Source organism: Equus przewalskii, chromosome 14 (assembly GCF_037783145.1).
Source record: "Equus przewalskii isolate Varuska chromosome 14, EquPr2, whole genome shotgun sequence".
Taxonomy (NCBI): Eukaryota; Metazoa; Chordata; class Mammalia; order Perissodactyla; family Equidae; genus Equus; species Equus przewalskii.
The window spans coordinates 13618949-13631186 of record NC_091844.1 but is presented as its reverse complement, the minus strand read 5'-3'; the positions used below and the strand labels follow the sequence as shown (position 1 = coordinate 13631186).

Sequence of the window (12238 nt, the reverse complement as noted above, 5' to 3'; positions counted from 1 at the left end):
GGGCTCCTGCCTCATGAGAAGAGGAGCCGCAAACAGGACCGACGGTAGGCAGGGTTCAGTGGGCCGCGCCGCCTTGAGAGACTCTGCAGAACTCGTTGTCTTGATTCCACGTTGCCTGCTTTAGCTGCTGGGAAGGGTCCCAATGTCATTCATTTTGGCGGCGGATGCCAAGGCTTCCACCTGCCTGAGGATGGCCTAGCTGTCCTTGGTTCAACCTTTCCACCTTGTGTGACAAAAATATCAGCCTGACACTAGTGGGAGAACAACAGATTTTTAGATAACAAGTAGCTTTGAGGGTGGGGAGGGGAGGGAGGAGGAAGCATAGAAAAACTGACCTGATTGAAGTAAAAAAAAAAAAATGGTAGTTTGGGAGAAAAAAATTACAGGCCAGTATGAAAGACATACGTCTCCCCTTCTGAACATGTGCTGCTGTGGGCCAGGGCATAAATTCTGCTCAACAGCCTCACCCCCTGCAGCCATTTCTGAAAGGCAGACAGGACTTTGCAATATGGAGATCCCTAAAATGCAGGGAAATGGTTGTACCTAGAAGAGCTTTCATTATGACATGTCCATGCAAATAAGGGGGCAAAAGTAAGACAAACCAAATGCACAAGAGCATCTGACCTATTGTTCTCTTTGAAATACGGCTGGCAACGTTGGGGAACTATCATTAAGTTAGCAGGCACAGTTGACCTTGACGTAGGACCTAGGCGGCTGTGTTGCTCAGAAATCCTGTCTTAGAAAGTTCTTCCAGCGTCTCTCTCAATCCCTGAGACAGGGCCCTGGGAAATAAGGGTCGGCCCCAGGCGCCAAACCTTAAAGAGTCCAGCTCTGGTATTCCTCTGGCTGCAGCCATCCCCACGGGGCCACGGGGGAGTGCCCACTGGAGCCCACACTCCACTTCTCCAGGTAGCCGGGATCCTGGGTTTCCTAGCCCAGGCAGCTCGAGCCTCTTGCCTGGGAATGCACTCCTCCTGGTGTGCGTACCTCTAGACCCACAGCGTGGCCAAGGGGCAGCTGCTGGCAGGGGTGTAGACAGACCTTGGGTGTCTAGCCTGGAGGATGCACACGTGGGATGGAGCTGGGGGTCGGGACAGTGGATGAGGAGGCAGGATGCTTCTCCCCAAGCTGCAGAGTTCACGAAACTTGCAGGAACCCGAGAATTCTAAATTTGAACCTGGCCTTCTGGATGAATGAAGCTACACTTGCCAACCCTTCTGTGGCGCCAGGGGCAGCAGGACCCACACCTCTGCCCAGTCCTGCCTCTCCCTGGGGCCTCGAGGGTCAGGCTCACCTGGTACCCATGCCCAAGTCTCCAGACCAGTGGCCCTCTGCTTATTCTGTGGCACAAGGTGGAACATGGTGGTGGCTGTCCCTCAGCTCTCTCCTGTCACCTGTGTGTGACAGTGGTGCTCTCAGCTTATTTTGCAGAACTGTCTGTCACTCTGGGCTTCTGAAGTCCCCCACCCACCTCTTCTTCTCAACATAACAGGGAAATGTTGAAAGAGCGGGTGAGAGAGCAAGAAAAGGCTTTGCCTTTGCAGAAAGAACTCTAGCTTTGTTTTCAGAATCAACACACAGGGCAAACAGGGACTTTTCACTTCTTGGCAACTAGCAGTTGTGGCAGCTCCAGCCTCCTGCCCATTGAGACGTGGTGAAAGGGTGTGGGGCTGGCCCTTGGGGGCCCTCTAGGCCAGGCAAGGGCCGTGGCTCCCTGCCCGCTCTGCACCCCCCCTGCCCCAGCCGGCTCTGTTGTGGCTGCTGGCCCAGCAGTGCCTGCCCGCTCCTCGCTCCAGCTCCCACGATCCGCTCCAGAGAGCAGGCAGGGCACAGAAGGAGCAACTCCCCCTTCTCCATGAGCACGTCTGGGAGCGTGACAGGAGCTCAAAGGGTGCCTCTTCTCTGGAACCAAGTCTCAGCACATTTTCGTCCTGAGTACTGGGACCACAGCACCTCTTAAGGGACAGCCTCCTCCAGGTTGGGGATGGGACCTCTGCTTCTCCAATGCAAATGCTCCTTTCAGCTCCCAGTGCCACTGCCTCTTTGTGGATCTTTGTCCTCCTGCTTGCTGGCCACACTCATGTGCTTTGGTCTCTACCCTCCACCCATCACCACCTGGGTCTCTTTCTCCAATGTATCATGGGCCCTGGGGCCAAGAAGATTTCCTTCAAGGGAGCCTGGGTGTGAGGGTCACTCTCCAGCTCAGTCCCTTCATCGGCTTCCCATTGTCTGTCCAGCAAAGCCCGAGCTCTGTAACGCAGCGTTCAGCACACCCATCGCCCTCTGCAGCCCACCTTTCCAGTCTCCGTCTCTCAATATTGTTTCCCGGCCTCTCCCCCGAACTCTGCCCTTCTGGTAGAACAGGGGCCTTGGCATTCCCTGAACAAGCCCTTCTCTGTGTCACCTTCACCTTTGTCCACGCTGTAGCCTCCTCCCAGAAGGCGCTGCCACATTTCCAACTTTGGGATCCTATTCGTACTTCAAGACCCAGTACCGAGGGACATTCTGTGAGACTGTTTCTGAGTCCTGTGATGTCTGCAGGCTCCTTGTACCTCTCACAGGCTCATCACCTTCCCCTTGGGTTCACATCTCATTCCCTCTACTACATTGAAAAGTGTCATTTATAAGCCTCGCCCAAAGTCTTGCAAATCAGAGGTCCTAAAGACTTTGTCAGCAAATAAACTAACAAGTCTTTTTTCCCCCCAACTCCTTTGAAATCTGCAAGAACTCTGCCCACAGAGGAGGAAAGTGTGGACTGCAGAGACTGCACTTCTCTAGGCAGGCAAAATGCCAGTTTGGCCAGGCCCTAAGATGGGAGCAGTGATGGGGTCTCGTTGACATCTTGGAAGGCTTGATCCTAGTCTGAGCCATGGGAGCAAGATGTGGATAGCTGGCGGCCAAGTTCTACATTTGGGCAGTTCCGGCAGGGAGGGGGGAGGGCTGTGAAGGGCCAAACCCTGTCTGCAGCGTCAGGGCCCCGGGAGGGAGTGGCTTCCCTCCGTCCAAGCATGCAGCCTTGCAGGTCCGTCTGATCTTTCTTCTCTGGGTTCTTTCCTACGAAGCTGGTCATGAAGGAGAGCCATCTGTGGTCTTTGGCTCAGGCACAAAGTCACAAGAGGGAGCACGCTCGTCACCGACTTGCCGGGGTAGAGCCCTTTCACCCTGGGGCAAACGTGGCCGTTCACTCAGGGAGAGAGGAGGGCGCAGCTCATGCAGACTCCGCTCTCTGGAACCCACGGTCTTCCCATGTGCAGGCAGGCTGCCTACCCTCAGATGGATGGAGCACTTCCTCACTCAATGTGGCCCTGTCTCACTATGGTCAAGGGCTGCTTCCTGGGGTCTGCTCTGCACAAAGAGGCAGGGAGAGAGATGTCCATTGGAGGTGGCCACTATCGCCCTATCTTCTCCCTTCCCCATGGGACTGCCCACCCACCGCACATCCCCTCGCACCTGCCTGGAAAGACCTGTGACAGTGACACTCAGCTGGAGGTCACTTCTCACCCCCCACCAATCCATCAAGAGAACAGGAGTCCACCAACTTTGGAAAACCAATTGCTGTGGAATCTGGATAGAGCACTTAAATCATGAGGCTAATGGACAGGACGGCTGTGAGCAATGGCCTGGGACATGGCATTGACTCCCATGTTCCACTTTGGGGGGATGCCTCTCTCAATTTGACATGGTGCTCTTGCCCAGGACTTGGAGATCTCTGTGTCCCTCAGGCCTCTCTGCCATTCCCCTGTCATGGCATCTCACTTACAGACCCCAGGTTCCCCACAAGTCACATGTCCAAGCTGAATCTGATGCTGTCTGCTCATCTCTACCTTGGTGCCAGAGCCCTCCCTTGTCACTCTTCATGTTTCCTCCTACCTCACCCTTCACATCCCATCACTTTCAAGGTCTTGTAGATTCCTTCCCATAACATCTCCAGAACCCTCTCCTCTGTTCCAGTCCTGCCGCCATCTCTTCTCAGTTTGTATCCTCGTTGCTCCCTCCTGGACAGGCTCACCTGGTCTCCCTGGTCCCAGTTCCCCTCCACATCATAGCTGCAGAAATCTCCCTACAGCCCCAATCTGGTCCTGCCTCCCCCTACTCTAAATCTTTCCAGGACCCCCACTGACTGGAGCTTGGCAGTGAAAGTTCCCAGACTCGGCTCACAGGCCTTGTGGGACCCTGACTCTCACTGTCCATGTTTGCCCTGCACTCCGGACACACCAAACCACAAGCGCTTTCCCAAACCATCCATGCATTCCATGCCTCCTATTTTGCTTTTCTTTGGCTTGTAATGCCCGTTCCACCTTTTCAATACAGGTAAATCCAACCAATCCTTCAAAAGGCAAGGTCTCTACTGCTGATTGCTCTGCCTGGGACTTAATGGGGAGCCATGTGGACCCCACACACTGGGTCTGACTTAAGTCTCTCCTGTGTTCTCCCAGAGCACCTGGTCTACGGTAACCCTGATCCCAGCTCTGACTAACGCTCCTTGAGAGCAGGGGCCATTTCTTACTGGATAGTTCATCCCCAGCACTTAACACAGTTCTTGGCACACAGTAGGCTTTCAACACAAGCTTGTTGGATGATGATGGGAGAATAAAGGAGTAAACAAAGAGCATTCTACGTCAGTATTGTTTCTGAAGGACAACTGAGTAGATGCTGGATTCTGGCGAAGCAGGTCCAGATTTGTTCCTCATGGGGCATTCGGAATCTGAGATACAGAGCAAGTCTCTGCTTCCCACAGATCTTCTGCCATTTTGGTCCCACAGTCTGAGGCAATACCTTGATCCCACGCCTTAGGACCAACACGGTTTACATGTTTCTTGCAAGAGGAAAGACCAAAGCACACTGAGGTCATCTTCCCACAGCTGCAACCAGCCTTGTGCAGCTGGGACCTGAGGCGCCTCTGGTGCTTAAGACAGGACCTGAGTGTCTCCTTAACCAGCTGTTGAAAAAAGCTTTCTATAGCAATTATCAGAACAGCTCAACCACATGGCCATGGTCTGGAATGAGTTTGCATCAAATTTAATTTGTCTTAAACTTCTCCAGAATTAAGAACTATAAAATATGCACAAGGAAAGAATAGTCACTGTATCAAGAAACTGTATTACATCTTAAGAACCAGCTATTTTACAAAGCCTTTCTTTTCTGCCATGTTGTTTTCTTGACTAACTCACTTTTTTGGTTTATGCACTTCTATCCTCCCGTTCATAGGAAGAAGAGGTTAGGTGCCATCTGGACTACAGGTCCTTTGGGCTGCACTCTTGGACACAGCATAATTTTCACCTAGAACTAAAGAAATCTGTTGGAATTTTATTGTCCAGGCTGGCAACGAAGAGAGAATTTCTGCCTGATTTTCAGGGGGGAAAAATCACAAGAGATTCATCGATCTCTACTTCCAATGATGTGAAATGAAATTTCCCCATTGAGTATTCAATATCCTCTTTGCCTACCAGCTCAGGGGGCCTCAGGGCAGAAAGGAAGGTGAGATGCCCATGAAAACCTCGCTTTTGGTTATCCTGTGATCATTTTCCATCTAACACTCTATGCCACTTTAAGCATAGAGCAAACCTTGTTAAATGATTATATCTCAGGGGATTAAATGCCTTTTTTTCTTTTCAGTTCTCACGTTTCTGAGTAAAAGCCATCATTTTCAAGTTAATAGAGCATTGTGTTTTGTCTGCAAATAAAATCTCATAACTCATCAGCAAAGAGAGAGGTAAATTCACGAAAAGGGAACACAGCAGTATTTTTCGTGCTGACATTTGGAATGGACGATAGGTTAAAAATGATGTTTTTATCTCTGGCGATTTATCAAACTCCAGATTTCATAAACGATAAATAGATGCACCAAAGAAAGAATCCCTCATCTTAATACTTCATTTTGACACTTATAGTATCTAAAAAGCATGTATATTGACAATCTCCCCTCCGAAAACTCAATAGTCACCATTATTTACACATTAAATTCTTATTTTTAAAACACGCTGAAGTGAGAACATACCAGGAGACATCTTTAAAGAAAATGGTCACATTTGAAACACACGGATTATTTATAGACAAAAAAACTCCAAGAGCTGAAAGAAAATCTGGCTGTCAACAGGCAGTTGCTTTTTCTACGTTTTTCTGTAGTTCGTTTTGGTTTCTGTGTGGGTGGCTCATGTGAACTCAAAGGTTATTTGCTAAATGTTTTGTGAGATTAGAACACGCTGTCCTTTAAAACCTAAATTTAAATTTACATTTATTGCAAATATGTTTAACTTTATAATACAGGATCGTATTTTTACGTAAAATCATACCTAGAATTGTTATGATAAGAGTTCCTCTGCTTCTATTTTTATTTGCAGTTTAGAACGTCGTCTTCTAATTCATAGTCCTAGCAGAAAACTCACAATGTAGAGGGACGCAGTAAAAAATTATTTCTTTTTTCACTTTTTATGTTTCTTCCACCTGCCAACTTGGGTACTGATTAACCTGATTTGGAAACGACTTAGGTGCTGAAGCTGTGAAGTCAGTGTGGACTGCAGATCAGATCCTCACGGTATGTCACTTTCCATGTACCTCTGTCACACAGTGGAAACAAAAGAGCAAAAAATCATGTTTAAAAAGTGGGGAGGGCTTATTTTCCTTGCCGCTTTAGCAACATTGAGCTACCAGATTCAGCCCAACCAGCACTTAGGGGCTCCACAAGGTGGGCAGAGGGCAACAGTCTGCTGTGATTTGAATCCTCCTTCTGCTCTGTGACCCTGGGCAATTTACTTAACCTCTCTGTGCCTCAGCTTCCTCAGGTGGAAATTGGGTAGATAGCAGTCCCTTCCTCCTTGCCTTGGTGGGGGAGTCACGAGTGCTCCATCCATCATATTTTGTGCAGAGCTTGATGCTCTGAGCCCTCCCTGGGAGTTAGCTCTCCTCAGGATCATAGGCCCTAGCACTTCTTCATGTGTTTTCTCATTTAATCCTCACAGAAAGCCTGTGAGATAGAAAGAATAAGAAGCATTATTCAGGCACAAACCCAGTAAGAGGAGCGAACAGCAGGCTAACTTTAATGTAGGAAAGTATGTGTTAAAGAAATATACAAAAACCCCTCTGAAAGTTCCAGAACGCTAGAATTCCCGTTCTCTGGTGTTCATCCGTAGGGAGGAAAGCTGGGGGAGTTGGGGAGGGAGGGCGTCACTCAAAACCTGATGCCTAAAAAGGCTTTCTGAGCAAAGCTTTGGGGTCAGCCCGCCCTGGGGCAGGTCCTAGCTCCACAACTTATCTGTACGGGGTCTTAGGCAACTGCTCACCCCTCCCAGCCTCAGTTTCCTCAGCAGGCTTTGTGAGGTTGTGGACATTAAAGAAATGACAAGAGCCAGCTCTCTGTGTGGCCCTGGGACAAAGGAGAGGCTCCATCGACGGAGACGGCAGTGTCATTACAGTCGGCAGACATCCTGGGACACGAAAGACAAGTGACATCTGATTAGCACCTGGGTCGAGCACAGCAGCTAAGCTCTGTTCGTCACAGTCCTCCACAAAGCAACATCGCTCAAGAACCAGCCTTCCCTCTTTCCTTCTGTCCCCCTCTTCCTCGTGCAACAGAATCCTCAGGTCATTTGTCATTAAACTAGCTCATAAATCGTCACCTCCTTCAGAGGGCAGTGAGTTAGCAGAGTTCCCTGAAGACGGCCTTCTTCGGAGACATGCTCCCAGGTTCTGGGGTGATTGAGGCTCTCGGGGGCTCAGGCCTCCAGCAAGGGCAGTGTGACAGCACTTCTTGAGAAAACAGCACTTGGGGTCTTAGGGTCTGGCTGATCCAAACTGTAAGTTCATCTATGCGGTCGTGGGGAGAAAGCAAGACTTTGGGGGAGAAACCCCTACATCATGACGATAGGTGCAACCTGCATGGCGTCATGGAAGAGTTCTTCCCTAGACACATGCGCACAGACTCAGTGACGCCGGGCGCCGTGCTCTGTCACACCAGCTTCCCGTGTGGGAAAGGCCAGGAATGGGGTACGAGGTTGGGCGGGCTGCATTTTTACAACTCTCTCTTTTCTTGTGTCTATTTGCTGACAAGGCACAAAATTAAAATCTAATGTGGCAAAGTTGCACACTGTGCCGAGCGCTTACATGCTGCAATGCTTCGCGTTCCGTCGAATTTCTTCTTTATTTTAGGAGCCATCATTTATGTTAGTGCAAAGTACCACCATGTTCCTGTTTAAAATGGTCTCCGTCGCACCAGGTACCTCGCTCAGACTTCCGTCTAGCCTCCTCTCTCGCTTCTCTCCCTCCAAGCAACATTGTGCAAGTGCGGTGGGAAGATGAGTTCTCGCTCTCTTGTTTCCCTGTATGTTGCCACCTCTGGGTTTCCAGAGGGCGCCTCTCCATCGTCCCAGACTTCGGGCACTGGGGGCCTGGAGACTCTTGCAGAGCATGCAGAACATTCACATGGGCCTCTCCCAGCCATCAGGAACTCTGAGATGGAGACCCCCAGCGCCCAGGTGCACCTTTGCCCCTCAAGCACTGACGGGTCTGAGGTTCAGCTGTGTGATGGGGACAGAGGAAGCAGGAGATGTTCCTTCTCTTCCCCAACGTCAGAGTCTCCAAGATACTGGTCTGCAGGGGTCTGGGGGCAAATCATGCCTGCCCACTCTTGGCTCTCGAGCCCCCTGCCTGCTTCTTTGCCATTAGTGCTGTCAAGTGGATTCTGACTCCTATAGACCCTGTGGACAGCAGAGCACGACCCTGCCTGGCCTTTTTGTGCCATCCTCTCACTTCCTGCGCTGTGTCAAACAATGTGCCATTGCTATTCATAGGGTTTTCGTCGCCAATTTTTTTCAGGTGGGCGGCCGGGTCCTTCTTCTTGGTCTGTCTTAGTCTAGAAGCTCCATTGAAACCTGTCTACCATGGGTGACCCTGCTGGAATTTGAAATACCGGTGGCAGAGCTTTCAGCATCACAGCAACACACAGCCACCACAGGATGACAACAGACAGGTGGTGAGGTTCCCTGACCGGCAAATGAACCTGGGCCGCGGTGGTGAGAGCGCCGAATCTTAACCACTAGACCATCTCTGCCTGCTTTTAACACCCACATGTTTACCAGGTACTAGACAGGGAGAGAGGTCCGCAGCAGGAATGGTAGTACCCAAAGCTCCACGCTTCCTCAGACCACCCGCTCAGGGCACCCTGGGACGCTCCAAAGCTCGTCCCACCTGGCAGAGGGTGCCGAGGCCCAAGGAAGACACACGGGTTGTCACAGCCAACACAGTACCTGTGGCGTTCACCCTCCTTCCCCACCTCCCAGACCCCCACCTCCAGCCTAACAGCAAACCACTGCACAGACCCGTTATTCAAAGAACAAGACGTGTTGACTGGCAACTTCCGGTTCCACCCCAGAGGTCGGTTATGCCCTTCAATCTGGGGAGACTCAGGGTCCTGGGGACCTCTGGAATTGAGTGTAAAGGGACAACCAGTACCTAACCTCACACAGGACTTCTGGATGAAGCGGTGGCATTTTATTTTTCTGAGCTCACATAATGTAATGCACAGTCAAGGAGGGAGGAAGTATTTTCCCATCATTTCCTAGAAGATGAATGCCAAAGCCAGGACTGAATCAAGGCGAGTGTAGTCTGTGTAAAGAACAGACCCATTAACAACAGGGAGGAACATGCTGGTCCCAGGAAGACTATTAGGATGAGCACTCATGGATCAAATACAGAAATAATGCTCTAATAACGCATGCGATCACGTTTTTATTAACAAAGGAAGTCTCGTTTGGAAACAAAACATCCCTGAGGGAAGTCTAAAATTAATCCTCCGATAGGCAGAAATCCACACTGCTTATACATTCTAATTATCATTACAACCCGCTCTGAATGCGAACATTGCCCATTATTAGTCACTTTATTAAGAACCAGAAAAAAGACTTCCTACCGAACAATGAGAACCACTCACAAACCGTGAGAAGGAGAAAACCATGAGACAGTTCTGCACGGAGGTGGAGAACGGCGGATATAATTCATTTTATAAAAGTGCTTTGTTTCTCTTTTTTGTTTAGGAATTGGTACGCCCTTAGGGGTTCAGACACCAGCAGGCTTCAGAACTGCTCTTTCTAGGGCAAGATAAAAATGGGTACCATAGAAAAATAACAATTTATCATTGCAATGGTTACACCCCACTTCAGAAACCACGAGAGACTGCTTAACATTTTTACTTCAAACACGGTTTTCCTGAGTCTTTAGGTGACACACAGATACTGACACCGGAAGGAAGGCTTCTTCCATCAGTTCTTCATAAAAAGGGCTGGATTCTGAGTTTGTCACCATCTGGGTGACGCTGAGGTCTGTGCTTCCTTAGACTGACCCTTCCCCTCCTCCTTGGTGCTCCTGAAGTCGCCAATGGCAGCATCTGGGCCCCCAGTCACTGAAGACAGTGACCTTTTCCTTCTTGTCCCATCCCCTCGAGACTTCTGCTGGAGGGGGAGCGCACGATTCGAATGGAAGGACGTGCTGACCACATCCTCCCTGGGCGTGTGTGCTGAGCACTTTCCATCTGCTGGAACCCATTTGGTGTCCGCACAGACCTCCTCATGATGGAGGGGTTTCTCTGGTCCAAAACGTTCCCGGGATTTCTAGATGCTGTCATTGAACTCATGCTGATTATTTTCCTTCTGTTACTTTATACGGCCAAATCGTATAAAGATTTGCTGTTGTTGCAACATCAGATCCTTGATGTTTCTTCCTGACGTTAAGACTTCATACATTGGAGCCTAATCTAATCCTTCTCTTTTTCTTCCTCTTATGGAACAAGGATCTAAATGTTCCACTCTGGTTATGCGAACCAAGGTTTTTGTAGAGTAGTAACTAACGGCAATAAAAAATTTTTATTGAATGCTAACTATGGGTCAGACACTAAGGTAAGGGCTTTCAAGTTTCTTCTCAACAGCCCCACGAGGGAAATATCACATTATCTACATTGTGTAAATGAAGTTGAGACTAAAGCACAGAGAGGTTGATTAACTCACTCACAGTCACACAGCTGGTAGGGGTAAATAAAGCCTCTGAATTCAGATAACCTGACTCTAGAGCCCAAGTTTTCAACCCTCACACTAAGCTTAATTATGCTCTCAACAAGTGGGATGAGTTGCTAGAGGCATGATGGTCAGTGTTACTAAGGTGAAGGCATGAGTTCAGTGACTCTTTGATGCCCCCTTTCAAATTTAATCCCATCTCTGACTGTTCGGAAGCTTTCCACCTGGAGTCCACACGGTTCATCCTCGTGTCCTGGGAAGGACAATATCTGTGGTCAGTGTCCAGGGGAACAGAGGAGGAGCCTGGGCGCTGGGGCCAGAGCACCCCTGAGAGTGGAACCAGAGGAGTCCACTCAGAGCGGGTGAGAAGGCCTGGGACCTACTCGCCTGCAATATGAGAGTCTTGAGTGCTGTTTCATGTTCCAGGGAAGTTTCAGCCTGTTCAACAAATCTGAAAAATAACCCACCAACAGACAAGCGGCGGTTTACGTATCTTTCTTAGAGGGTGTGTTTGGTGCCGAGCACACCAGGACAGTCCTGGAAGTCAACTCTGGGATCCACCTGTGTGGCAGGCAGGCAGGTGAGCGTGGACACTCAGATCCCCCACCCAGGAGCTGTCCAGACAGCCAAGCTTCTGATTATCATCGATTCCGCATGGACAGCCCCCACGGAGAGGACGCAACACGGACCGAGGACTCAGCAGGCGGGTTTTGATTGGTGATGCTTCAACTGGCATTCTGGTTTATCTATCTGTCATTTTTGAGTTCGATGAAGGTGAGAGTTTCCCTGAGCCTCTTACGTGGTGGGTGCATAGACAAATGAAAATTTCTCGATCTTCAAGCAAGGGAACCCAATCCTGTTCCTTAATGACCCATGGGGAGGGAGGCTATTGTCCTTCCTCTGACCCTCGGGCCCTTTCCTTGCTCCTCCTTCCCTGCTCCAGGGCGCAGAAGGGGGAATCACTCGGAATCTGGGATGCTAATGAGGCCATGGTTACTACAGGGCGTGGTCGCTGGGTAGAAAGGCTGGCTCCAGGTGTGGTGCTCCTGTGGGCTCCCATCCCATAAGGGACCTGTGCTCTTGGCACATTCTCCTGAGCGTTCTCCTTCTAGTCTTTCCTCTTGAGCCCCTGGTCATGAGGCTGGCCAAGGTCCCAAGCACTGGACTGTGGGATGCAGGCATTTGTGGTTTGCTGGCTTGACTCGTCACAGAACCCATCAAGGAATTCCACCCCACAA

The 12238-nt window shown here is 50.0% G+C and overlaps 1 protein-coding gene across 15 annotated transcripts in view; it reads right to left on the bottom strand.

Moving 5' to 3' along the window:
• The window catches only part of ACOXL (acyl-CoA oxidase like), a 360313-nt gene that overhangs the window by 65655 nt on the left and 282420 nt on the right, over positions 1 to 12238 (bottom strand). Inside the window, exon 17 of one of the 15 annotated variants that reach the window (XR_011525904.1) lies at positions 6294 to 6557. The exons of 10 other annotated variants lie outside the window; for them this stretch is intronic. Coding sequence is in view for 2 of the 5 variants with exons in the window: in XM_070572147.1 (XP_070428248.1) it covers positions 7249 to 7424 (176 nt within the window). In the remaining 3 variants the exon portion in view is untranslated. Of the gene's footprint in view, positions 1 to 6293; positions 6558 to 6819; positions 6965 to 7233; positions 7425 to 12238 lie in introns of those variants that run through there. 4 more of the 15 variants (XR_011525901.1, XR_011525902.1, XM_070572149.1 and 1 more) reach the window with 4 other exon arrangements.